Genomic DNA, 27,243 nt, shown 5'->3' with positions numbered 1-27,243 from the left:
AATTTGTAACAAAAAAGGTTTAATTGGCTCATGGTTCTGCAGGCTGTATAGGAAGCATAGTGGCATCTGCTTCTGGGGAGGCCTCAGAGAGCTTTTACTCATGGCAGAACATGAAGTGGGAGCAGGCATATCACATGGTGAAAGCAGGAACAAGAGAAAGAGAGTTGGGGAGGGGGTGCCACACACTCTTAAATGACCAGATCCTCAAGAACTCACTATCACGAAGACAGCACAAAGCCATGAGGGATCTGTCCCCATGATCCAAACATCCCCCACCAAGCCCCATCTCCAGCACTGGGAATTACAATTCAACATGAGATTTAGGTGGGGTCCAACATCCAAACTATATCAACTACTAAACTTTACACTTAAAAATGCCTAAGATTGTAAAAGTTTTGCTATGTGTTTTTATCACAATTTTTTTAAAAAAGAGACCAGGCTCAATGGCTAACGCCTGTAATCCCGGCACTTTGGGAGGCTGAGGCAGGCAGATCACGAGGTCAGGAGTTCGAGACCAGCCTGGCCAATATGGTGAAACCCCGTTTCTACTAAAAACACAAAAACTAGCCAGGTGTGGTCGTGCACGCCTGTAGTCTCAGCTACTCAGGAGGTTGAGGCAGGAGAATAGCTTGAACCCAGGAGGCAGAGGTTGCATTGAGCAGAGATTGTGCCACTGTACTCCAGCCTGGGCGACAGAGAGAGACTCTGTCTCAAAATAAATAAATAAATAAAAGAAAAAAAAAGAAAAAGTTTTGTGGTACAACATGGATGTACCTTAAAAATATTACACATGGTGCCCAACACTTTGAGAGGCAGAGGTGGGTGGATCACTTGAGGTCAGGAGTTTGACACCAGCCTGGCCAATATGGTGAAAACCCATCTCTACTAAAAATACAAAAAATTAGCCAGGCATGGTGTCACATGCCTGTAATCCCAGCTACACAGGAGGCTGCAGTAGGAGAATCGCTTGAACCTGGGAGATGGAGTTTGCAATGAGCCAAGATCACACCACTGTACTCCTGCCTGGGTGACAGAGCAAGACTCCTTCTTGGAAAAAAAAAAATTACACAAAGTGAAAGAAGCCAGTTACAAAAGGCCACATTTATATAGTTCCATTTATACGAAATGTCCAGAATAGGAAAATCCATAAATATAGAAAGTAGATTAATGATTAGTTGCTGGGAGGAGGGAGGAATGGGGAGTGACTGCTGATGGGTAGTGGGTTTCTTTTTACAGTAATGAAAATATTCTGGAAGTAGATAGGAGTGAAGGTTGCACAACTTTGTGAATATACTAAAAACCACCAACTTGTGTACTTTAAAGGGGTAGTATTATGATCTCTATACTAGTCTTGTCACACTGCTATAAAGCCATACCTGAGACTGGGTAATTTATGAAAAAACAAAAAGAGGTTTAATTGACTCACAGTTCTGCAGGCTGCACAGGAAGCATGGCTGAGGAGGCCTCAGGACACTTACAATCATGGCAGAAGGCGAAGAGGAAGCAAGCCCCGTCCTCACATGGCAGAGCAAGGGAGAGAGAGAGCGAAGGAGGAGGTGCTACACACTTCCAAACAACCAATCTTGTGAGAACTCTATCAAGAGAACAGCAAGGGGGAAGTCTGCCCCATGATTCAATCACCTCCCACCAGGCCCCTCTTCCAACACTGGGAATTACAATTCAACATGAGATTTCGGTGGGGACACAGAACAAAACCATATCAATCTCAAACATTAATAAATGAATGATGAATAAATAAATAGGCATTTTCAGCATTGCTGGTTAAGGTTGTTAAACTTTTCATAAAGAAATTAAATTTTCTTAAAAAGGAGAAGGTTGGATTCAATATTAAATCTGGTGATTTTGAGCAGGGAATAGCCATGGTCTTCTGAACATGGCTGGTTTAGGCCTTCAGTATATCCTAGAGGTCTTGCTCACTACCACAGCCTGGTAACAACAGTGCCCAACTGCAGGATTAACAGAAGGTAAAGTGGATTAAATCGTTTTGAAAGCGGAAATTTACAACTACAGTGATAACAATGAATGTCACAAATACAGCATAAAGACTGAACATGCTCTGGGAATTATACTAACCATAACTTTCTAAGAAATGGTGCAATTACACAACTACAATAAAGATAATTGGATTAGTTACCCCTAAGGTTTTGAGTGACATCCAAATTTTAGGGCTACCTAATTTATATTTTATGTTGATCAAAATACCACAATTCCTTTCCAGGCCAGTTCATACCATCTGTTATTCTCTTAATGGTTAGCGCAAATCTTAAAAATATTTTCTTTTGCTGACTGATTGTGGGGGACTGGTTTTCTTTTCTTTTTTCTTTTCTCTTTTTAGAATGGGATGATTGTCCACATTCTTTCTGGGAAATGCATGGAAGCTGTGGTGCAAGAAAACAATAAAGATTTGTACCTGCATCCGTGTGATGGAAAAGCCCGCCAGCAGTGGCGATTTGACCAGGTCAATGCTGTGGATGAACGATGAATGTCAAAGTCAGAAGGAAAAGAGAATTTTGGCCATCACAATTCAGCTCCAAGTGAACTTAAAGAGCTTATATATTTCATGAAGCTGATCCTTTTGTGTGTGTGCTGCTGGTGTTAGGAGAGAAAAAAGCTCCATGAAAGAATATAGGAAGTTTCTCCTTTTCACACCTTATTTCATTGACTGCTGGCTGCTTTAAAAAAAAAAAAAAAAAAAGGATCCATTGTACTGTTGTCTTCATCACTGGGAAATGATTATTACATAGTACAGAAGATTCTTTGTTTTTCTCTGCTGAGCACTTAACAATTGCTTTCTCTCTGGCCTGGACATTCTCTGGCAGCACCTCCAGGATACATAAATCCAATGGATCAATTTATTTGTCTTCAAATGGCCTTAACTTGGATTGTCTGTTTGGCCAACCATGAAAATTAAAGAGTGAAGCAGATGTAATGGCCTGAAATTCCAAAAACTCTGAATTGGGTTTATTAGCACAAAGGTTGTGTTCATTTGTTGAGCCATATCTCAGAAGAAGGAAAGGAAGCTACAGAGAGGAGGTTTAGGATTGGAGAGAAGATGCAAGAGCACTTTGGCCTAATTCTCCAGCTCAACCCAGAAGCTGAAAAGCGTCAAGAGACCTGAGAAGAGACATTTTCATGTTAATGAGAATTTCCCCCATTATGGAGAATTTCCTTCCTACTGAGAATCTACCTCTATTCCCCCTGCCCTAGCTCTTCTCTAACTTGGTTAACCATAACCATAACCAGATTCCCTTGCAATCGATTTCTCTTTAGTCGTTGGTGTTAGAAGTACCAGCACAATTTGAGCATTCCCATTAACAAAGGTGTTCACAGTTGAGAAACTCTCCTGCCGGGCGCGGTGGCTCATGCCTGTAATTCCAGCACTTTGGGAGGCGGAGTTGGGCGGATCACCTGACGTTAGGGGTTTGACACCAGCCTGGTCAACACTGCAAAACCTTGTCTCTACTAAAAATACAAAAATTAGCCGGGCATGGTGGCGCATGCCTGTAATCCCAGCTACTTGGGAGGCTGAGGCAGGAGAATCGCTTGAACCCAGGAGGCAGAGGTTGCAGTGAGCTGAGATCATGCCATTGCACTCCAACCTGGGTGACAGAGTGAGACTCCATCTCAAAAAAAAAAAAAAGGAGAAACTCTCCTGATGCCCTGTTACAGGGTTTGCACTGACTGGAGCAGAAACAGCAACCTTTCTAAAAAAGCAAACCTTTTTCCTGGGAGGAAAATGCCAGAGCCTGAGCCAAAATTCTTATGACAGGTAACATTTGGTTGTTAATGTCCATGAGAGCTGACAGGGCCATCTCTGAGCCCGTATAACTGTCTGGAACCCCCAAATGTGTCCACAGGTTGAATATCCATGAGTGCGGGAAGAACACGGCTCATCTGGAGCATAGCTGAGGCTAGTAAGAGCTAAATGACTTTCCTTGCTATGACTTGGCTTACCTAGTTCAGCCGTAAGAGTTGCCAAATGGGATGGGTTCTGCTATTTAATAAACACCATTCATATTCATTTTTCCCCAGATGGAGTTACCTACCTTTCCACATGGTCAGCTTAGAAATCTCCCCCTAAAGATGCTAATCTCCTTTGGGCTGTCTCAGAACACAGTATCCTTCAAATAAGAAAAAATGAGTGGGAAGTGCAGTGTTTCCAAACAATACCTATCATAACTACGTATTCATTGTCTACCTGCTAAGTCAAGGGTTCATAACTACGTATTCATTGTCTACCTGCTAAGTCAAGGGTTCATAACTACGTATTCATTGTCTACCTGCTAAGTCAAGGATTCACTGCATTTCTCCTTCCTCAGAATACACTCTGGACCTGTGCTGTCTAATATGGTAGCCACTAACAAAATGTGGCCATTTTAATGTAAATCCATTAAAATCAAAGAAAATTTAAAACTCAATTCCTCAATTGGACTGGCCACATTTCAAATGCTCACTAGCTACCTGTGGCTAGGGTCTACTGTATTGGCGAGCACGGATATAGAACATTTCATCACAGTTCTGTTGGACCAATCTAGATAGATTCATTATCCCATCTAGAGAAGAGACTTTAGCCACTGTCTTCTTGCTTCAGACCCATCTATATTTAAAACAAATTTCCCTAAATCCTGAGACTGAGACGGAGCTAAAAATTCTCAGATGGCAACCATATAAATGGTATTAGTGGCTGAAGAAAAAACATTTTTCAAGACCTCTGTTTTTTAACTGAACTTTATTATTGGCATTGTGGGTCTTTGAAGTTGCTGGGATAAATTAATATAATTAAATAAAAGACTGAATTCAATTGCGTAAGTTGTATTTGGTGGCAATTAACAAAAGGACCCAGATGGCTTATTGCCTAATTGGTTGAACAAAGCAAGAATGTAGTGTTTCTTGCTTCCTTAACCAGCTCCATGATTTATTACTTTATTACAGAAGTGGCTGTCAACTCAGTCCCTGGCTGGTACTTACAGACCCTTAATTTAAATAAAACAGATGCCTCCATTTAGTTCTAGAAGGACCTTCTCCTTTAGTGTAACTAAGTGTTCAAATTCCCTTCTTCTCTATGAACTCAGCATTCATTTTATCCATAATGATCAATTTAAAAGTAGAGAAACTTGTCAGTTGAGAGATCTTCTTCCCAAGAGATTGGTTTCACTTGTCTACCTGAATTTTGTGATTGGATTTTGTTGTTTGTTTTTTAAGATTGAATTTTGTTACCACCCCCACCAAGTTCATCATCATTATTAACTATCCCACTGGGGAGAACAGAGAGAAGTGTCCAGCCAGCAGTCTAGAGTCCCACACTCTTCATGCTACATTACAACAGTAAGAGCAGATAACCTTCCTGGAGAGGGCCTGACCTGTTTCCTCTTTGGTTTCAATGCCATAGATCCCACCGGAAAATTCAGAATTCCAACTAACAAAGACATGGTGGTTGAAAAGTCCTCAGTGACAATAATGATGGCACCACTGCAGCAGAACTTGACATTTTGGAGGTCATGTTATTGTGCTTAATGTGAGGGGGTTCTATTTTCTACTGAAAGGCTATGAAAAAGCCAGTTGGACACCAAGTGATCTGTGACCAGTCATCAAATTTGGACAAACAAAATGTGAACAAGTTGCATTTTTGAAAAGCATTCAAAAAAAAAAAAAAAAAAACAAGGATAGTGTACATAATATGTAGAGTTGTGCAAACATTGTGCAAAACATTGATACGGGCTGCCTTGCTGGGCACAACTATACTTATGTACACTATTTATGCTTGTTCTTTAGAAGTTCTTTTAAAAGTGCAAATTGTCTGTGCTCACTTTTGGGCAAAGCCCAAAGCACCTACAAGTCCTGCCCCGATTATTCAAATACCTCGATTTGGGCATATTTCAAATGATATGTCAAGCACAATAACCAAGGAGGTGCTATTTCCAGAATTCTAGACCCCTCTACCATTCCTGTATTAATAATAGTCCCTCCATTGGATAAAGAAAATGTGGCACATATACATCATGGAATACTATGCAGCCATAAAAAAGAATGAGTTCATGTCCTTTGCAGGGACATGGATGAACCTGGAAACCATCATTCTCAGCAATTTAACACAGGAACAGAAAACCAAACACCACATGTTCTCAGTCATATATGGGAATTGGACAATGAGAACAGATGGACATAGGGAGGGGAACATCACACCGGGGCCTGTCAAGGGGTGGGTGGGGGGGCAAGGGAAGGGAGAGCATCAGGACAAATACCTAATGCATGCAGGGCTTAAAACCTAGATGATGGGTTGACAGGTTGATAGGTGCAGCAAAGGACCGTGGCACATGTATTCCTATGTAACAAACCTGCAAGTTCTGCACATGTATTCCAGAACTTAAAGTAAAATAAATAATAATAATAGTCCCTCCAATCTCAAATCTTCTTTCCAGTTTCAACTCCTTCTTACAGGAAATGTGCTCTTTGGACATGGCAGTGTGTCCTAAGCATTGTTTTAATATTATGAGGATCTTTGCTGGAGTAGTAGTTCTTTCCATGGGTATGGGATGTTTATATTTTTTCATCACTGAAGGCTCCACATAATACCAATAAACTAAGTTATCACCACATATAAAGAGCTTGTCTGATGGTTTGGCTTAAAAAAAGAATCATCAGAATCACCATGATGACTTTACCCATAGGGTGATAGTTTACAAGCTCAGTCCAAACAGACCGGATTAATATTTGAATATTAAAGTTCCCTAACAATTCCCAAATTGTTCAGCTAGCTCATAGTCAATGGACATTCCAGTACCTATGACAAATGCTAAAATGATACAGTCCTTCCTCTCTCTCTCCCTCCCTCTCTCCCTCTCTCTCAGGATGAGAACAGGGCCAACTCTGCTGCTGCTGAAGCTTATCAAAGGCCTTTAACTTTTCAGCAAATTGTGAACAGAGGGTAGGACATCATTTGCTTCATTCAGAGATCCTCAAGAAGGCACTGCCGATCACTCTACTCTAGGCACAGGTCAAGAGTGGCATTGTTTGATGTCTTATTTAAATAAGATCCAGAAAAACCTGGGATGCTATCTTTAAAGTCATAACTTGCCCAGATGCACCAATGCAGAAGCTCTTCAGAGGGGGTGAAAGGTGAGCACCCAATTAGATTATCTAAAATTCTCCAAAACTCTCCAAAATTCTCCAACCCAAACCATATGGCTATAGTGGGAGCTGCCTTGTTCCCACCATAAGATGGCCCCTCCTCCCAGCTGAACATCTGACCCATGTCGGGCCAATCAGCACATTCCTCAGTAATTTTGTTATTGAGACTAAGAAATCAGTCTCTCTACCAGTGACTTAAGAGATAATGTGAGGTTGGGTGTGGTGGCTCACACCTTTAATCCCAGCACTTTGGGAGGCCAAGACGGGAGGATTGCTTGAGCCCAGGAGTTTGAGATCAGGCTGAGCAACATAGTAAGACCCTATCTCTACAAAAAACAAAACCAAAACAAAAATAAGCCAGTCTCATAGCCTGGCCTCAAAATAAATAAATAAATAAATAAATATATATATATATTTTTAAAGAGAGATAATGTAAGAATGTTGAGCTCTCAGCAGCGTTGTTTTCTGTATATGGCCCTATGAGGCAGATAAATCCAGTCTGGAGAGTGAATCAGAGACAGCTGTGGGGGTGGAAACAAATATAAAAAGAGCAGAGGCAAGGTTGGGACAGAGTACCTCGATAGTATTTGATCCGCTGGCTCCAGTTTGTTCCCCAGGCCTTGATAGATCCCTGTCCCTGGAGTGTGTGAGACAGCCCGAAATATTTTTGTTTAATTCAGTGCTCCTCAAATTTTCCTGTGCTCACAAATCACGTCGGGACTGTGTTAAAGCGCAGATTCTGATTTGGTAGGTCTGTGTGGGGCCTGAGATTCTACATTCCTGCAAGCTCCTAGGTAATGCTGATGCTGCTGGCCAGAGACCACTGTCTGAGTAGCAAGGATTCCAGTAGTTTTCTGGGTTTTTCTAAATTGTTACTTAGAGCTCAGAAAATCCTCACTGGATGAGTTCTTGGACTATTCTTTGCTTCTAACAGATCTCTTTTTGAAGCCACATAGTAAGATGATTTGATCCTATGTCTTACAGGAAAATGCATCTTTTTTTTTTTTTTTTTTTTTTGAGATGGAGTCTGGCTGTGTTGCCCAGGCTGGAGTACAGTGGCACAATCTCGACTCGCTGCAACCTCCGCCTCCTGGGTTCAAGCGATTCTCATGCCTCAGCCTCTCCAGGTAGCTGGGATTACAGACACCTGCCACCACGCCTGGCTAAATTTTGTATTTTTAGTGGAGATGGGGTTTCACCATGTTGGCCAGTCTGGTCTCGAACTCCTGGCCTCAGGTGATCCACCCACCTCAGCCTCCCAAAGTGTTAGGATTACAGGCGTGAGCCACCACGCCCAGCCAGGATAATGTATCCTGTTCAATGTAATAACAACTGTTGTTAATTCATTTTCCTCTTTTCCCTCAGCATTCTTCCTCTTTCCCATTCTGTCCACTAGTTCTGCTTTTTTGACCAGGGAAGTTTTTTAACCTTTTTTTGTTGTTCTTGCTATTTGTCTGTGGTCATGTTGTCCCTCCCTCCTTTCTTTATCTTGCCCCAACTTCCCTCTACTTCTCATCTTTGAGTAAACCTGCTTTTCCAGCACCAGGTTCTTGTGGTAATTTTTATTCCACTCTTACTTTTCCTCTATCTGGGCCTCCATGCCCTTCTGCCACCAGTTTCAACTGACCAATCTTGATGGAATGAACAGCATCAGTTTCTCCAAAGGATTTTTAGAACACTGAGCAAATAAATTAATAGCTCAGATTTTCAGCTCTTCTCAGTGGCAGTGCTTCTCCTGAGGGAATCCATAGTGTGGGGGTAAGGAAATGCCATTTAATATGGATTTGGAATAATAGGGATACTGGGAGTGCTGCCAATACTGATGGGAATATGGCCCTCATCTTGAGGAGGCAGCTGGGGTTCTGGCAGGCAGATCACCCTATACAGTGGATTTTCATAGAGGCAAATATAGGGGACTCCCTGGAGATGGGCCAGGACTTGTAGCCTCTGAAAATAGCCACATCTAATAGCCAAACATGAAATTAGGTGATTGGAAAACAAATCCTGCCAAAGCCCAAGATTTGATTGTCTTAATCCTTAAGTCCTGCAGTAAAGTTAAAGCATGCATAACTAAGAAAGAGATACCAAATTTATCCTCCAACACCAGAGGCTATAGTAGTGACACTGAGTGTTCTGGCCCCACCCGTATCCCTCTGGTCTTACAGCTTCAGCTTTCTCTGAAAAAAGTTCCAACTGTCAGTTATCTGCATTTCTTCACCTGGGTTTCTTTTTTCTTTCTTCCCTGAAAGCCAAAGAAGACTGCTTTATGATGTGGGGAAGGCCAGAAAAGCCTTGGAAGTCACATTCCCCAGAAGCAGTCCTCAATTGATGACTGACAGGAGTTGGTGTATAAATACCTCAGCTCCCTCACCTCTCCCATAGGATAGCTCTGAGGTGCATGTTCTACACCATTCCCCAGAGTTTACCATGGGATTAAGCTCTAGTCACCCACAGTGGTAGCTGGCTTGATAATGCATCTTTAACTGGCTACATTCCCTTCTCCACTTCCTTACTAGTGTTTCCTGGGCTCATCTTCCAAGTAAACCACTTGCACACAAATCCTTATCTCTATGTCTCCTAATGGGGAAATCCACCCAAACACACATGGCTTGTCCCACCAAAAGCTTGCGTCTGTAAGAGTTATCTTTCTTATCACAGTTTACTCTTTGTTTCACCAGTAGTCTCAACCCATGCACAAGATAACCCCATTCCCCTGAGTTGAACTTATCCTACAAACTGCAAGGCCACAGTATGGGCTTCTAGGCAGCTGTGCCCAAGAGAAAGAGTCTGGGTGAGGGGCAACATAGTTGGTCCTTATCCCAGTCTTTTTTTTTTTTTCTTTGACGGAGTCTCGCTCTGTTGCCCAGGCTGGAGTGCAGTGGTGCGATCCCATCTCACTGCAAGCTCTGCCTCCTGGGTTCACACCATTTTCCTGCCTCAGCTTCTCAAGTAGCTGGGACTACAGGCACCTGCCACCATGCCCGGCTAATTTTTTTGTATTTTTAGTAAAGACGGGGTTTCACCATGTTAGCCAGGATGGTCTCGATCTCCTGACCTCATGATCCGCCCGCCTCAGCCTCCCAAAGTGCTGGGATTACAGGTGTGAGCCACTGCGCCTGGCCGGTCCTTACCCCAATCTTATTATAACATTAGACATCCTTCCTCCCTGGGGAAAAGTGAATATGGAGTGGAGAGAGGCCATGAGTGTTCCACTAATTGATGCCCCTTCTTGAAAAAACCTGAAGGCTGACGAAGCAAGATTCCTCTGGCCTCACAAAAAATGTTCTCCCTCATATTTCAGTTATTTTCCTATAACTGATACATACCAGTGTTAGAGGATATAGAAGTATACCATAGAAGTTAGGAGTGAAATGCATGATTGCTCTCCATGATAAAGCGAGGGAGATTCGGATATGAGTATTGAGGAAGAGATGGGTTCAAACAATATGATAAAGACATAAAGAGTGAGATGATCAAGAAGGTATCTTTAATGAAGGCAGGAGTGACTTACCAGAGGAATTTTAGGATTATGTGTCTAGTCCTCAATATAAAGTTATTTTCCTTATTTCCATCACCCCAGACTTTTAGCTAAGACTTCTATAATGACTTTCATAGTATGTTGGGGATGGAAATCAAGGAACAGGGATAACTCCCTGGACAGGACAGAGAGGAAAAGAGCAGCCTTGCCGGGTGGGATAGATACCAGTAAGACTAGGCATTCAGGTCAGGTGTGGTGGCTGATGCCTGTAATCTCAGCACTTTGGGAGGCCGAGGCAGGCAGATCACTTGAGGTCAAGAGTTCAAGACCAGACTGGACAAAATGGTGAAACCCTGCCCCTACTAAAAATACAAAAATTAGCTGAGCATGGTGGCGGGTGCCTGTAATCCCATCTACTCGGGAGGCTGAGGCAGGAGAATTACTTGAACCAGGGAGGCGGAAGTTGGAGTGAGCCGAGATCGTGCCACTGCACTCCAGCCTGGGCAACAGAGCAAGACTATGTCTCAAAAAAAAAAAAAAAAAAAAAAAAAGGACTAGGCATCAGCGGAATTAGAACTCAAAGGCCAGAGTGACAGTAGTACGGAGAAGAATTAATACAGATTGTTGCCCTATACCACCAAAGAGTGCCAATCAGGATATTTCAAAATTATGTTAGACTATGAACTAGAGTGGGGTTAGCAAACTTTTTCTGTAAAGGGCTACATAGGAAAGTGCTATACACTGTTTCCCTCTTTTTTTGCAGACTCTGTTAACTCTGTTAACTACTTGACTCTGCCATTGTAGTACAAAAGGAGCCGAGCCATGGACAATAATGAACAAATGACCATGGCTGTATTCCAATAAAACTTTATTTACAAAAACAGGTGGTTGGCCAGATTTGGCCAAAGCCATAGTTTGCCACCCCCTGGACTACAGTATTTGACTCAACTGTAGGAGATAAATTACAGATTACTTAAAAATAAACAGAGAAATATTACCAGAGAAATAGTGAATGAGCTTTAAAAATATAAAAATAAAGTGTTTCTCTGTTATACATAACAAAACAGCAAAAAATAACAAAAAAAGAGGGAAACAGTGTATAGCATACGTTCTCATTATGAGCAGACTCCAGTCCTCTTTAGAAAAAAGTAGGAATAAGCAAATTATTTTTAAAAATCAAATAATAAAACATTGACACTGTAGTCCACAGTCTTCTTTCTTTGGGGGACATAAAGATTCCAGGGGCCTTCACTGTTAACAGAGGTTGAGCAAACAAGCTTTCTTAATGAGACCACAGCTGCAATAAGAACATGAACATGGAAAGGAGGGCTGCTCAGAAGCACAGAGTAATTCTCAGTATCTTAGCCAAGCCAAAGTGATTAAACTGTGCCAAGAGATACAGTTTAACACTCTAGTTTTTATCTTACTGTGGTGAAGACATTCACAAAGGGCAAAGCACACATTCCCACTAACACACAAATCTTTTGTGTTTGGGATGTAAGGACAATCAGACACAAGCTCTGGTGTAGGACAAAAGCAATAACCTCTGGTTATTTATATAAACTCTGATCTCTGGCATTCAATTTAGCCAGACTTCAAAACACAAATGGTAGAAGTCAAGCCAAGGAAAGGGACTTCCAAAAGCAAGCCTTGAGGCCAGGGCTATACCAGGCCAACAAACCTTACTCCTTGTGCTCTGAAGCCAATACAAGCTCATAAAACCTGTTTAACAGCCAAGCCTAGGGTGCCTCCTGCCTGTTACGATCCATGCTTGGGGCTGTCCAGCCCATCATGCCCCTTCATATGTCAGTGTTGGCATATCCAGGGCTGGTTCCAGATAAAACAAATGACCTGAGGCACCTCACCCTCCTCACATTCATGGACAGTTCCAAGCTCTCCAGCCCTACATCTACTTTGCATTCTGTTGCTCTACTGGCAGAGCTGCTGACCCCAGCTATTATTGTCTAGTGAGCCTTCACAGTGCACAAGGGACAGGCAGCTGTGCAGATCTGAGTACCCAGGTGGAAGCCACAGTTGAGGCCTATTGACTTTTATCTTGGAGATAAAGTCCTGTTCCCCCACCACTCCCCAATGTGGGTCACATGTAAAGGAATGTAACTCTTTGAGAATCTCCAGTCAACTCTTTGAGCATATCCTTGACCACTCTCCTTGGGAGGCCCTGGCACCTAGGTCTAGGTAGTGGATTGGTTTGTCTGATGGTGGAGCCACCACTGTCTCCTTGAGGTTCCCGCTCCATGACCCTGGCTATAATATCCCCTCACAGACTGGTTTAGGCAATGCCCCCACCCCTCAGCTTGTCAGGTATTCAGGATCCCCCACCTACCTATCTGCTACCTCCTCACCTAATCTCTCTATCCAGATGACGCTAGCCTTGCAGGTGGGATCCAGATGGACACGTGATATGTGTTGCTTTAAGGTGGCTCTTTTCCCTACACTGTTATTCAATACGGCTCCACAGAATTATCTTCCAGACTAACTTATAGGCTTCTTTTAGCAAAGAGCCATGGTCTACACTTCCTTGTTTTCCTCTTAGCAGTTACCATGGAGTTGGATGTTTGACTTCGTGGATTCCACTATGGAGGAGAAAAAACCAGGAGTTAGGATATAGAAAAATGACATTTCAAGAGTTGGGAGAAAAATCAACTAGAGAAAAATGTGGACATCATTAGACAATAATATCTCTGTGACCAAACATATGTATTCACTGCCAGAAATCATAGTAATAACAACAACCATGAGCGCGAAGGCTGTACTAGCTTACTAGCACATACTATTACTATGATAATAGTAATAACATTACCATTGTTAGTACTATGTACTATTACTATTGTAATGTTGTTACAATATTAACATATTAATATTAATATTGTTGTTAATATTGTAACAACATTGCAATAGTTGTTGTACTCAAGTTATTTTTTCTTATAATCACAATAGGCCAATGATGTAAGTACTACTATTATCTCCATTTTATATTATCTCATTTTATAGTTGAAGGGTGAGGTTTCCACAGGCAGAGTAATTTTCCTAAGGCTATACAACTTCAAAAGTGATGGACCTAGATCACAAACCCAGGTTCATTTGGTTCCAAGGCCTTCACATTTAACTTCCACATTTGATTGCCTCCCAGTATTTGTGAGTAAAGAAAATAAAACAAATGGGAATGGGTAAAAATAAGGGCCAGGTTGTTTTAGGACCTGCCAAAATTAGGTGCATTGGTTTGGATGCGTTCAGGTACAAGGAGCAGAATAACCAACTCCCAGGGGCTTAAGAAATAAAGAACTTTAGTCATCTCACATGCCTAGTTGAGGACAGGCAGTTCTGTGCCTGGTACAATGGCTTACAGACACCTGTGATCCAGGCTCTTTTTAAAACTCCCACTCACCATTCCTGTTGGCTTTTGATCCTGGTTTCTATCTCTTTACCGGCACAAGATGGTCACCACAACACTGAACATGACATCCTGGCCCCAGAATCCCAAACAGGATGGAGAAGGCGGCAGAAGCAAGTTCTCCTCATTAATAATGTCTTTCTCTTCACTGAGAAAGCAAGATCTTTCCCAGAAGCCCCCCAGCAGACCTTCCCATCTGTCTCATTGGCCAGAGTCCTAGCAGCAAGGGTGGCTGGGACAGTGGCAAGGAAAGTATCTCAGCAAAGGCTGGGCACATTGCCACCCAGAACCTCACAAAGGTTCTGCAAAGCAGGAAGTAGGAGGTTGGCAGATGGATGGCCAGTGACAGTGCCTGCATTTTGAGATGCCTCCTCTCTCAGGCAAGATTGGGCTCAGCTTCTTTTTTTAATGTCATGGGATGAAAACTGCAGGACACTGAGACAGAGACCTATAAAATCCTGTGCTAACAGTTCCTGGATATTATCCATTCAGCTCCTGCCCTCTGCCCAAGTAGGAACCTTCAATGCCCCAGAAGCAGCTCCGTGTATTCAGTTTGGGATATGAGGAAAGTGCCTGCTATCTGGAACTCAGCCACTGCTATCATAATTGGTCAAACACTCTGGGAAGCAATGGTGTTCTGATTTCTTTTACTGCACACCTTCCAGCAAAATTTGTGGCCCAGGTGTGACAACCAATAGAACTCTTTCACTTTATTCTTGTCTCTCAGATTCTGGTTTCTACTTGCTTTCTAAAAGAAACATAAAAGGCAAGTAAGCATGGCATGTAAAAGTGAAGGGGGTGGGCTTCCCATGGGATATATGATGATTTTCTTCCTTTGTTGTAAACATATGATATAGGAAGTTGCGTGAGAATCTTGCTTAAAACAATAGTGACAACCTTTTGACCCCATCTGCTTCCCATTAATGGGAAAAGCCATTACGTAGTAGTGTCAAGGGGCCTCTAGATTGTCTCAAGGCTTTACCATAAGGCAGATGCTTAAGACAAAATCCTCCAACCCTTTGGTTCTAATCCTCCCCTTCTTAGTCCATTCAGAAAGCACAGAAGGTAATGGCATCTGGCCGATACTCATGAGGGCTGGGTTGGTAAAGTGAAAACCTTTCTGTGCTGTGACAGATTTCACTGGCTGTGCTTTAGGTAGTTTGCAAAGCACAAAGTTAAGTTTCTGGATGATATGTTCATGATTAACAAACCAGATTATAATGCCCTTTCCAGAGTGAATTCTAGTTCTTAGGATTACTTTGCAGATTTAAAAACAATAAATATTTATTAAATATCTGTTATTTACCAAGGTCACACCTCTAGGGCCTTGTCCTGTGTGTTTTCTGAACCATTGGCTTGGATGACTTGATGAGTCACTCGTGAATCAGAATATTGCAAAATATCATCTTCACTGAATTTTATGTCAGCACAGACTCAGTCAGAATTGAATATGTACTCCCTGGTTTCTGGGAAGGCAGAGATATTTCAAAAACAATTCCAGGAAGGCAATCAAATGCTCCTTTTGATGCATTTGCCAAGTGGGACACAAAATAGACCTATATTTGTAAATAACAATCTTTTTCAAACACTGCCATGGGGATATGCCCAGCATATAATGATCCTTAAAATATGTATTGTGAAGTAATAATCCACCTATGTTTCCGTAATTTCCAAGTGTTTCTCCAGCCTTCACTCCACCCATGAACCTCAGATTCACACACTCAAGCACCTTCAATCTACACTAGAGCCCGAGTAATCAACCTAAAGCACTCTCCTTCCATAATCTCTTCTATGACTCCGCATCACCTTCAGAGTAATGCCCTGCCTCCCCAGCACAGCCTGACTACAAGTTCCTCCCTGACCCTACCTCCACCCTCTGGACTCACCTGCCACTATTTGCCCGATCTCTGAACACCAAAGTTTTTGTATTTCCCAATACAACACCCTTTTCCTTGTCTCTGCTCTAACCATGCTCTGTTCCCTCTGCACAGAATGCCCTTCCCTCCGTTTACCAGCTTCTTCTTACCTATCATGCATGACTCGTATACATCGTGTCTCTGGAGGGTCTTCCTCAAACCCCCGGGCTGAGTTAATTAACCCTCTTCTGGAGCGCTGCATATGTAGCTCTGTCTTAACATGGACCAGTTTGTGTTAAAATTATCAAAAAGATGTTTCCTCCACTAGACTTTAAACAAATTTTGCTTCGCTTTTTGCCCAGAGTCCCTAGCATAGTATCTGACTCTTGACAGGCACGTAATACATGCTTGTTGAACTTCAACTAAAGTGATCACGACATCTTTCTTTTGTGCCTAGAAACAAGCAGAATGACAGTGGAAAAGAAAAATTACAGAGCTAAAATTTAGACACTGAAGAGGTCTTATTTGAGGTCAAATTTAAGAGGACTTTGTCCTGATCACTTTTTGGATGGCTTTAGACTCCACACGTGGCTGTAACAATTCCAGACTCCTACTATACTGTTCCAGTTATCTTTTGCTGCATCACAAACTACCCCAAAACTTAGTGGCTTAAAACAGCAACTTTTTTTTCTTTTTTTTCTTTTTGAGATGGAGTCTCGTTCTGTTGCCCAGGCTGGAGTGCAATGGCGCGATCTCGGCTCACTGCAACCTCTGCCTCCTGGGTTCAAGCGATTCTGCCACCTCAGCCTCTGGAGTAGCTAGGATTACAGGCACCTGCCATCATGCCTAGCTAATGTTTGTATTTTTGTAGAGATGGGGTTTCACCTTGTAGGCTAGGCTGGTCTTGAACTCCTGACCTCAGGTGATCCACTCACCTCGGCCTCCCAAAGTGCTGGGATTGCAGCCGTGAGCCACTGCGCCCGGTCAAAACAGCAACTATTATGGCTCATGATCCTGTGGGTCAGGAGTTTGGGCATGGCTCAACTAGGCAAGTCCTCTGCTTCATGGGGCTCTAACTGGTGTCACTTGGTGGTGTCAGCTCATGGCTGTTCTTTTCTGGAGGGTACAAAAGAGCTTCTCACATGGCAGGGGAGGCTGGCGGGCTGGACTCAGCTGGGCCCTCCCCTCTCCATATAATCTCAAGACTTGTCTCCGTCATCTCTGTGGCAGCTGTCTTACACAGTGGTTGAACATCTCCAGAGACCAACAGGATTTCTGCCAGTCTTCTTAAACGTCAGACCTGGGACTGACATAACATCTCCTCCAGCATACTCCTTTGCTCAAAGCAATCACAGGCGAGCCCAGGCTCAGGGAGGAGGGGAAGCAGACCCCACTTATCAAAGGGACAAGTAGCAAAAATGTGCAGCTATCCTTAAGCCACCATGCCTGCAGGCCCAGCGGCTAAGACTGAGTCTATGTCCCAGAATCCCCAGCAAAGCTCTACTGTTTACTCTGACTGAACTGACTTGCAGAATGCGTCTGCCCCTGAACTAATCTCTGTGACCAGCAGCTTGGGAAATCTTGATTAGAGCTGGAGGTGGAAACAATTTTGGCCAATATTATGGTTAAGAAACTCTGTAGGGGCTGAGTGTGGTGGCTCATGCCTATAATCCCAGCACTTTAGGAGGCCGAGGCAGGCAAATCTCTTGAGCCCAGGAATTTGAGACCAGCTTGGGAAACATGGCAAAAACCAATCTCTACAAAAAAAAAAAAAAAGTAAAATAGAATACCTAGGCATTGTAGCACATGCCTATAGTCCCAGCTACTCAGGACGCCGAGGCAAGAAGATCACTTGAGGCTGGGAGGTCGAGGCTGCCGTGAGCCGTGATTGTGCCACTGCCCTCCAGCTTGGGTGACAAAGAGAGACCCTGTCTCAGAAAAGAAAAGAAAAGAAAATTCTGTAAGAAGGAGGTGGTGGTAGGGATTGCTGGGTAGGTGTCTTAGTTTAGGGTAATGTAAGTGCAGAACCTGAGCAAGGCCTTGGATGCAGGTGATTTATTTGGGAGGTGATCGCAGGAAGCAGGAGTGAGAGAGAGGGAAGAGTAAAATAGGCAGGGAAGAAAAGTCAATGTGAGGGTGCTGTGAGCAATGGGGTTCGATTCTTTCTACTCTGAGATGCCCACAGAACATTTTCCAGAACTATCCACCTAAAGAACACCAGAATGAGACATTTTCCCACCAGCTCTCCTCTCTTATTGGTTGAGGGTTACACCCGGGGCCATTCACTCCCTGCGATACACTTTGCAGGCTGCACTTGCAAGAGCAGACCAGGCTCCCGAAGCTTTAGAGAAGGCCCCAAGGTGGAAATGTGGAGAGGGTGGGGCTTGACCTGGATGTCGTGCAAGATGAATCTGAGCCCCCATGGAAGTTCGGCCAGAGCTGGGGCTGATATCCAAGGAGACCCAAGGATGTGACACTGGAAACCAAAACATCTGCAATAAGAGCCAACCAACAAAGGTACCCTCAGGTCAGAGCCTAGCTCGCCTTGCCAAATGGCTCCCAGGGATCACTTCTGCAACTGATGCGGTGGGTGCCCAGGGAGCACCTCCTTCCTGTGCAGAGGTTGGCACTGGCCAGCTTCCCTTGGGGCTACGCCCACCTGCCAGCACCACCAGGAACATACCTCTGGGTGATCAAAGTTAGGTTTATTGGCAGTTGTAGCAAGGAAGACCACCCACATGAGGAACCATGGGTGTCTCAGTAGGATGGTGTCCAAAGGAGCTTCTCAGGAGGTCAGGGCTTGGGTTAGGTGATTTGGGGAAAGATTGGGAAGCATGGTCTTGCTGGGGAGCTGTCAGAAAGTGGGACCATTTTATAATTGGGCATCCTAATAATTTGTATCTAGGAGGTTGTGGGAAGAACAGAGCAGGGCTGGAGCTGTATTTGATAAACACTCCTCATATTTGCCAGGAGAAGGAGCTATGTGGCCATTTTCGTAGTTTGCTGGGTGTTCTTATTTCAGTGTGGTCTTGTGTCACTCCGCCACAGCCACAGAATGACCTTGTCTGATGTTGGTGTTCTGTGAAATTGTGTATGTTAAGTAAGGAGTGGACTCCAGTCAGACCTGGGGGTTGATGACTTTTTCTTTCTCAGGTCTCATAAGACACAGGCTCTGCACCCTCAGAAGAGTGGCAGGCACCCATCGTAACACAGCTGCATGGCTCAAAGCAACAATCAAGACAGAAGAACAGGCACCGATCCATAGGACTCTTCTATCTCCTAAAGTTCTTTTGAAGTCTGGCAGAGACGTTTGAGTGGCTTCTCTCCACCTCCTCAGTGACTCACAGTGCGATGCTCATGGTTGAACTTGAGTGATGCCAGCAGCAACGAAACTGACAGAGCTCGCCGATCCATTTCCTGTCATTCACTTGAGGGTGACAAAGCATGATGGTGACAGCTCAGATAACATTCTTGGCCACAAAATCCTTAAACTAAATGGAGCCTGGCTGCCAGGAAGGAGAGGAACAGGCATTCCAGGTGCAGACTTTGCTGCTGGCTGCAGCCACACAGGAGAGCTTTCAACAGGATTCTGAGCCTAGAAAGCAGCAGGATTTGTGCACCACTGCTACACTGATCAATGCCAATAGTAGGCTCAGGCTGGAGGATGGGCCAGGCATCCTATCACCATTGGGCAAATCAAAGGTTTAAGGAAGTCAGCACAGTTGGGGTACACACTAGAGAAAGCTACATGTTTTGAAGAATGTGCAGACTCCTTGAGCCCCCACAAATCAGCCTCACTATCAGCATGCAGACAGTGCAAAGTTGAATGAGAATCTCATTAGAACTTCTGGAAGCTCATCTCTTTCTTACCAGACCCATGCTTAAGACTGGAGTCCTGGCAGAGGCTAATATTCCAGATATGAGCCAGAGACAACCTCATCTGTGCCGGGGCGTGTCACCCAAACTGAGGTCATATAACTTAAAATATAACTCCGAAGTTCAGTAAGGTATGGCGGAGACACCTCTGGTGCCTGTATCACATGTCCTCAGGCCTTCTCTGCTTTCCGCCACTGCTGCTGAACAGTTCTGTGCAGCCTCAGATCCCCTGAGCCCTGTGCTAAGTGTCTTCTGCATTATGCACCAGGGTTTTCTCAGAAGGCAGTTACTCAAACATCCAGGGTGCAAGCACCCTGGCTTGCTAGGACAGTTAACACTCCCAGGACAACTCTCAGTCACTGAGGGGACAGGAACCAGTAGATGGATGCCTGGCCTTTTTCTTTCAGGTGGATAATTGTAGAAAGCATCCTGTATATTTTTTAAGAGGGTCAACGGAATCAAGGGGCAACTTTAACGTGTCCTTATATTGGCCCCTCCTTCTGCCCCATCTCACGTCCTCACTCCCACACTCCTGCTTCCCAGGTTCACACCCCTCATGAACCACCTGCATCCAGTCCTTGTCTCATGCTCTGCTTTCAGGGAAACCCAAACTAAACCACACATGAGCACGGTCTTCCTTTATAACACAGGCTTTCTAGACTAACATGGCTGATGCACATTCAGTCTCCAATTTAGGCCCTAGAACGGAAACAGGGCCCAGCCATCCAGACACCTGTGGGAATCCTGCCACAGGGCCCTTGGCCCCACTCTAGGGCTGATCCTACATCCTAACATAATCAAGAAATTCTTTCCAGTTTTCTTGGCTGGGTCCTTTCTAACAGGAACATTTTGATGGTATGTGACAGAAACTGAAATTGAACCGGTTTGGTCCTGTAGAAGCAGGGGAGATTACTGGAAAAATACTGAAGCATCACATGAAATTGAAGGAAGCGTTCCCCAATCCATGGGAAGGGCAGGGGTGCAGCTGAGCCTCAAGGGAAAAGCCATATTCCCGGTTTCTTCCACATGGAGGACTGTGGCCCCAAACAGCTCAGGAGGCCCATATGAAAGAAGACACATGCATATGCAAATATCATAATGAGAAAGTGTTTCTGCAAGCTCCAGGGAGGAAGAAGCTTTGTCACTATTTTTTCAGTGATTAACTGGAGTGTCTAAAACAGTATCTGCAATATGGTATATGGGTAATAGACATTTGTTGAATGAATGAACAGTAGAGGGAGGAGGAGGGAAAAAGAGGAGGTGGGATGGGAAGAAGGTTTGGGGTGTGACTGCGAATGAAGCTATCTAGCCTTCAGCTTTGGATGGACCTTGCTTTTTCAAGGGATCATGGCTGGGGGCATTATCCCACCTCCCTCAGCTCAGAAGCTTGCTGTGGCTCACAGTTTCCTGTGGACAAAACCTGACCTCCTTAGTGTTACATGCAAATCCCTCGCAAGTTGGCCCCTACCACCTCCTCTTCACACACCCTCCACTCAGAGCACACTGGCCCACAGCCCAGGGCCATCCTGAGGGAACTGTCCTAAGGGTCACTGTGCCCTCCTCTGGGACAAACATACATGTTTTGAAAGTGGTTTTTTTTTGTTTTTGTTTTTGTTTTTGAGACAGAGTCTCGATCTTTGCCAGGCTGGAGTGCAGTGGTGCAATCTCGGCTCACTGCAAATCCGCCTCCTGGGTTCAAGTGATTCTCCTGCCTCAGCCTCCCGAGTAGCTGGGACTACAGGCACATGCCACCACACCCAGCTAATTTTTGTATTTTTAGTAGAGACAGGCTTTCACCATGTTGGCCAGGATGGTCTCGATCTCTTGACCTCGTGATCCACCCTTCTCGACCTCCCAAAGTGCTGGGATTACAGGCGTGAGCCACTGTGCCCAGCCTGAAAAGGATTTTAAATTGTTTTCATGAGGGAAACATGTTATCTTGTTCATGTAATACTCTATAGCAGAACCCAGTAGGGAATAATAGATTCTGCATATGTAGTAATACTCTTCTAACTCTGGAAAGAAAAGCATAATATTATATAGATTAAAAAGAAAAGTATTTATAGTAATAAATAATCAAAATGAAAGTATTACAAGAATAAAATGTTTTAAATAAAAATTAGGTGGGAAAATTGATGTTGTACTTGATGAGTTGTGAGGCCTATGGCTTGTAATTTTTCTGAGAAAGTTAGAGAAGCATGAAATGAGTATCTTCACAGTGTTTGCTGTTGTTGTTGTTGCTATATATTTACCATTGTGTTTCCTCTTCAGAATATGGCTTTTCATACATAAATACATTTGCACAGAGTAAATTTTGGATAAATTTGAACCAGAGAGTGGAAGATATATCTTATATTCCAGCAAAGACTGTAGCATGTGTGTGTGTGTGTGTGTGTGTAAGACCTTCTGCTAAAGGATGCTTGCAGACAAAGTCGTTATCAGCCATGACACAGAAATATGGATCAATAAGTGTGTATTGAATGGATGAACAAGAAAAGAGAAAAGCAGCCATTTAGACTGTGTGCCTAACACTGTGCAAGGTGCTTAGCACATGTCGTCTCATTTAATCCTCACAACCACCCTGCAAGGTGATTTTCATCATGTCTAATTTACAGAAGGAGAAACTGTGGCTCGCCCAAGGTCACAAAACTAACAAAGAATTCAAATCCAGGAACGTCAGATCATGATGCCCTTGCCTTCTGCATTGAGCGCCTCAGCCCTAAAAAGTTAGCTTGCGCCACCTAGTGGCAGAACTAAAACAGGAATCAGGAACCAGGTCGGCCTGCAACAAATATTAAAGCAGCAGGCTGCACCCCCCCAACGGGGCTTGTGAAACCTGGAGAAGCACAGGCACGCCTGTGACACACACTCACCCCAACCCCACAACTGATAAAAGACAACGCAAGGCCCAGAATCAGATAACCTGGGAAAGTGTGCTCTAAATGAAGCATCATTTCCTCTTGAAATACATTTTTTTTTTCTTCCTATACTGGGAACATAAAAGTCCCTCACCATCCCCTTGCCCTCTCAGCATTTCCAGGGCTTCCCTCGACCTCAGTCTGCTGTCCCCCTCCCGGACCCAGCACCTTTTGGCACTGAGGATCTAACTTTGTGCTCATGAAGCCTGGCTTGGTGGCGACACGTCACCCAGCACACACAGGGGCTGTCCCAGGAACGAAGTGGCATGCATATGTGGCACTCCAGGCTTCCAGCTCATCTGTGAACAGCTGTGGTCATTTGGTGGCGAAAACTCTACAACCCACCCACCACCCTCCTAGCCGCAGTCCCACCTGCTCCATTTTCACTACAGTCGTTTTTGAAGAAGGGCGGTGTTTCTCCTGCAGTTTACTGACAATGTTTACAGAGAAGCTATCGTTCAAGCTACTGTTCACTGCCTCCCGCCCCCGCTCAAAACACATGAAAAGTTATTCTGCCCTAGAAAATATAGGTGCCTTAGCCAGCAGGCAGGTAAACATCCTCGTGCTCTATGCCCTGCTTTTGTCGTCTAATTCATTTTCTCCCTCATTCTCTCTCTCATTCTCTCTTATTCTCTCTCTCATGCTCTTTCTCTCGCATTCCTTCTCTCCCTTCCTCGTTCTCTGTATCTGTATCTCTGTCTTTCATAAGCAGAAACACACATACACACCGTGATATAAGAACATATAAAATCACGTCTAAGGATATTGGAATACAACTTAAGGTGAGTGCAAAAAAGGGCAGAGAATGAGCAGTGCAGAAAAGCTGGAGTCGTCGGGGGAGAAGACTGCTGGGCCCCGGATGATGAGCCCTTCTCTGAACAGCATCCAGTTTGGACACAGTGAAGAACACTGACAATCCCAGGTCAATGTGCCTTCAGTTCCTTAGAGGAAAAAAAGACAGCTTGAAGACAAAATCACTGTGAGAGTCACAGAAATGGCAATGAGGCATCCCTCTGTTTTTACTTGAAATAGGTATGCATTTTTAAATGCCTCGCTTACCTCAGGTGGGTGGTGAATTCTAACGTACTTTCATGCCAGTTACTTCTGCACACCAGTGGGAGGCATCCCTGAGTGCTCTCTGACAGCTGAACGGATCTTCTCAGGGATGCCCTTATTCCAGCACTATTTCTGCAATGTATAGAAAGCACTGTCCTTGAAACCAGTTTCCTGCACTTGGGAATGAGGCGATGGAGACTGAGGAGCCCCAGACGGGAGCCAAACAGAACCTTGGCTGGGGTGGGCTCCTCGTCAATGTGTGTGTGTGGACGGGGCACAGCCAGGCAGGCCAGAACTTCCTGATCAGCTTGGAGTCTGTGGAAAGCAGACTGGTTAATAACATGGACCATTCCAGCTCCTATCATTATGCATGGCACATAGCAAGAACTTAACAAATATTGATTAATGGAAGAGGAGTAGCAGACACTTACTTCACATTTTTCCACATGCCAGACCTTGTTCTAAGTGCTTTGCTTATGCTAACTCATTTTATCCTTTCAACACTCCAGTGAGGCTGGTGCTGTTACTCTCCCCATTTTACAGATGGGAAGAGGCTAAAATGCCCAAAATCAAACTAGAAAAAGGCAAAGCAAGGATGTACATGAGTATGAAGCAGGTGCTGTGCTAACTGCTTACAATTGTTATTTCATTTGACCCTCATAGCACCCTGTGAAAGAATATCATTGTCCCCATTTTATAGAAGAAACTGATGCTCAGAGAGGTTAAAACAATTCCCACTAATAAGTGGCAGACTTAGGATTTGAACCAAGGACAATCTGACTTCAGACATAGCCATAGGGGATTAGCGCCCCCTATTGCCCACTCTAGTGAGTTCTTAGGCTGTCGGGGAGCAGCCTGGCAGTGTCCAGGGTTGTCCTATATGCCTGCTGGGCCCTGGCTGACTGGGCCCTGACAACCAGCATCCTGGAACTGGCCAGAGGTTCAGGGACAGGCTGGGGAGGGGTGCAAAGGCCCTATCTGCTCCCTTCCAGTCGTCTGGGGCGTTCTCACATTGGCAAGGGCAGAGTGCTCCCTTCCTCTGAGTGGGTCAGAGACGCCATTGATAGGCCCCTGGAAACCAGAACTGCTGGTTTCTTCTGGCCCGTGTCTCAGATACTGGCCTCTGGGGAGTGAGAGTCGGTTGGAAATCCAGCCCTTTCCTCCTCTCTGAGCCCATCTCCTCTGGAGGGGTGCTTTCCTCTTGGCACCTTCATGCCACATGGGAAATTCAAGTGTCCTTTGGTCCTGCTGGAGAAATAATCCTGCCAACAAAAAGACCCCTTCGTACCAACACAGGAGAGAGAGGGCCCAATTTGTCACTGGGCAAGCATTAACAGACTTGCATAAAAGTGATGCCAAAGTCTGGACAGAATTTCACACAAATTTATAAAGTAGAAGAAAGAACAATAAAAGCTTCTCTTTTTATCTCCTTGAGTGACAAATGGATGGGTCCTGTGATTGTTTCCTGTGCACCTCCAGAGACTCCTGAGTTAATTTCCAAGGTGTGTGTTAATATTCTAAGGATCAGAATGTCCTAGACTTTGCATTATAAAATCTAAAAGTCAAGAAGGCTCCCTAAAGGGTGCCTCCCACCTCGAAGGAAGTAGTATCATTTTATCCTTACTGTGTCTTCTGAAAAACCACCAATATTATTCCCCCAAAACACCTCTTTTTAACAAAAATTTAATGACATGACCCTTCCCATTTCTCTGCGCATCACTTGCTGGGAATCTACAGTGAGTAGAGTTTACCAAAAACTTCATGTTTATTACCTATATTATTTCCACTACCCTGGGAACCTCCTTTTATTGATGCAGAAACAGGTGCTAAATAATTCTCCTAAAATTGATGTGGGGGAGCTGAGGCTTGAACCCAGATATTTGACATCAAATGTCTCTACTCTCAAAGAATGTATATATAGACATTCTATAGCAAGCAAAGCAAAGTAATAGAAAAAAAGATGAAGTTAGTAGAGGCGTTTTTTATCTCTTCAGTGTGTGAGCACCATGCCACATTCTAGAATAGAACTGTTCAAGAGAACTTGCTGTGAAGATAGAAATGTTCTTTATTTGAGCCATCCAGTATGGTTGCCTCAAGCCACAGCACATGTGCGCATGTGTACCTGAAATGTGGTAGTGTGACTACTAAGGCACTGGCTTAATTTAATTGTATACATTTTAATTTAAATTCAGGGCTGAGCACGGTGGCTCACACCTATAATCCCAGCATTTTGGGAGGCTGAGGCAGGAGGATCGCTTGAGCCCAGAAGTTTGAAACCAGCCTGGGCAACATGGCAAGACCCTGTCTCTACAAAATATAAAAAATCAGCTGGACATGGTAGCACATGCCTATAGTTCCAGCTACTTGGGAGGCTGACCGCAGGAGCTGGAGGCTGCAGTGAGCTGTGACTGCACCACTGCACTCCAGCCTGGGTGACAGAGAAAGACCTTGTCTCAAAATAAGTAAATAAATAAATACATAAATAAATAAATTTACATTTAGAAAGCCACACATAGCTAGTGGCTACCATGTTGAACAGCACAAAAGCCCTGCTAGGCACATCTTGAGACGTCACCGAGGCCAGTAACTGACTGGCTGTTTGCTTCAGACCTTGGGGTGAAGATCCTGCAAATGTCAGCTGCCCGGCACTCACGTGAGGTAGGCTGCCCCTTGGGAAGGAGAACACATGATCGCAGAGGGTTTCTGGCTGCACTGCCCTCCTGCAAGCTGGCCTGGGCTTGGGCCTGCCAGCACCAGAATCCCATGACTCTGGCTCCCCCAGAGGCCCTGGCGCTGTCCATTCACCGCCATCCTAGGAGTGCTGCTGTTCGCTCTGCTCCTCCTCTTCCTCCTCCCCATCCCCCAGCCCAGAAGGGCAGCAGTCCTCTCGAGTTTGCCCCTTCAGACAAACCAGGACAGCTTCATCCAAGTATAGAAACAGTCACTTGCTTGCTCAAAGTCACATCAGAACAGAGCTGAGAGGAACCTTAGAGGTCATTCCTTCATTCCTTCTACTGCCACCCCATTTTACAGTTGAGAAGCCAAGACCTAGAGAGGTGATCAGTATCATCTTTGGCCTCTTTGCCCAGGGCAGTGACCCACTGAGTCCACAGATGGGGCAGGAACACGTGTGTGTGCAAGAAAAACAGGAACCATCTGGCTGAGGTCAGGCATTCCTTCTGCCTCTTTATGTCCGCAGGATAGTTTTTTAAATTTATGATGAGGAAGGTGCATGTTTGGCAAAGAGGACAAAGCTTCCAATCGTTTAACTGCCAAAATATACATTGGGGTCACTTATTGGTGAGAAACATTTCTTTCCTGTCCTTACAGATTCTCTGTAACACAATTCTAGTTTTTAAACCCTCCCTTGCACAGAGATTAGGCCCCAGTTCTCATAAATAAAAAAATGCTTGGAGCATATTTATTGATTGCATGACACTGTTTATCCATTTTGAAGTGAGTGGTACTAACAATCTTAACACTTTTCCAAGCAGAAAG

The 27,243-nt window shown here is 44.3% G+C and overlaps 1 protein-coding gene across 6 annotated transcripts in view; it reads left to right on the top strand.

Annotated features, from left to right (window-relative positions):
* GALNT15 (polypeptide N-acetylgalactosaminyltransferase 15) overlaps window positions 1–22,096 on the top strand; it is a 72,973-nt gene extending 50,877 nt beyond the window's left edge. For 2 of the 6 annotated variants that reach the window (XM_024244750.3, XM_063722566.1), the window contains one exon: window positions 2,357–5,654. In XM_024244750.3, the coding sequence (XP_024100518.3) occupies window positions 2,357–2,503 (147 nt within the window). In that variant the 3' untranslated portion in view covers window positions 2,504–5,654. Of the gene's footprint in view, window positions 1–1,428; window positions 5,655–6,869; window positions 7,453–19,048 lie in introns of those variants that run through there. The other 4 variants (XM_024244752.3, XM_024244751.3, XM_054552552.2 and 1 more) reach the window with 4 other exon arrangements.
* The last annotated feature ends 5,147 nt before the right edge of the window (window positions 22,097–27,243 follow it).

The sequence above is a fragment of the Pongo abelii genome, chromosome 2 (assembly GCF_028885655.2).
Source record: "Pongo abelii isolate AG06213 chromosome 2, NHGRI_mPonAbe1-v2.0_pri, whole genome shotgun sequence".
Taxonomy (NCBI): domain Eukaryota; kingdom Metazoa; phylum Chordata; class Mammalia; order Primates; family Hominidae; genus Pongo; species Pongo abelii.
Note: the sequence above shows the minus strand (reverse complement) of the source record. Positions and strands in the feature narration are given on the sequence as shown.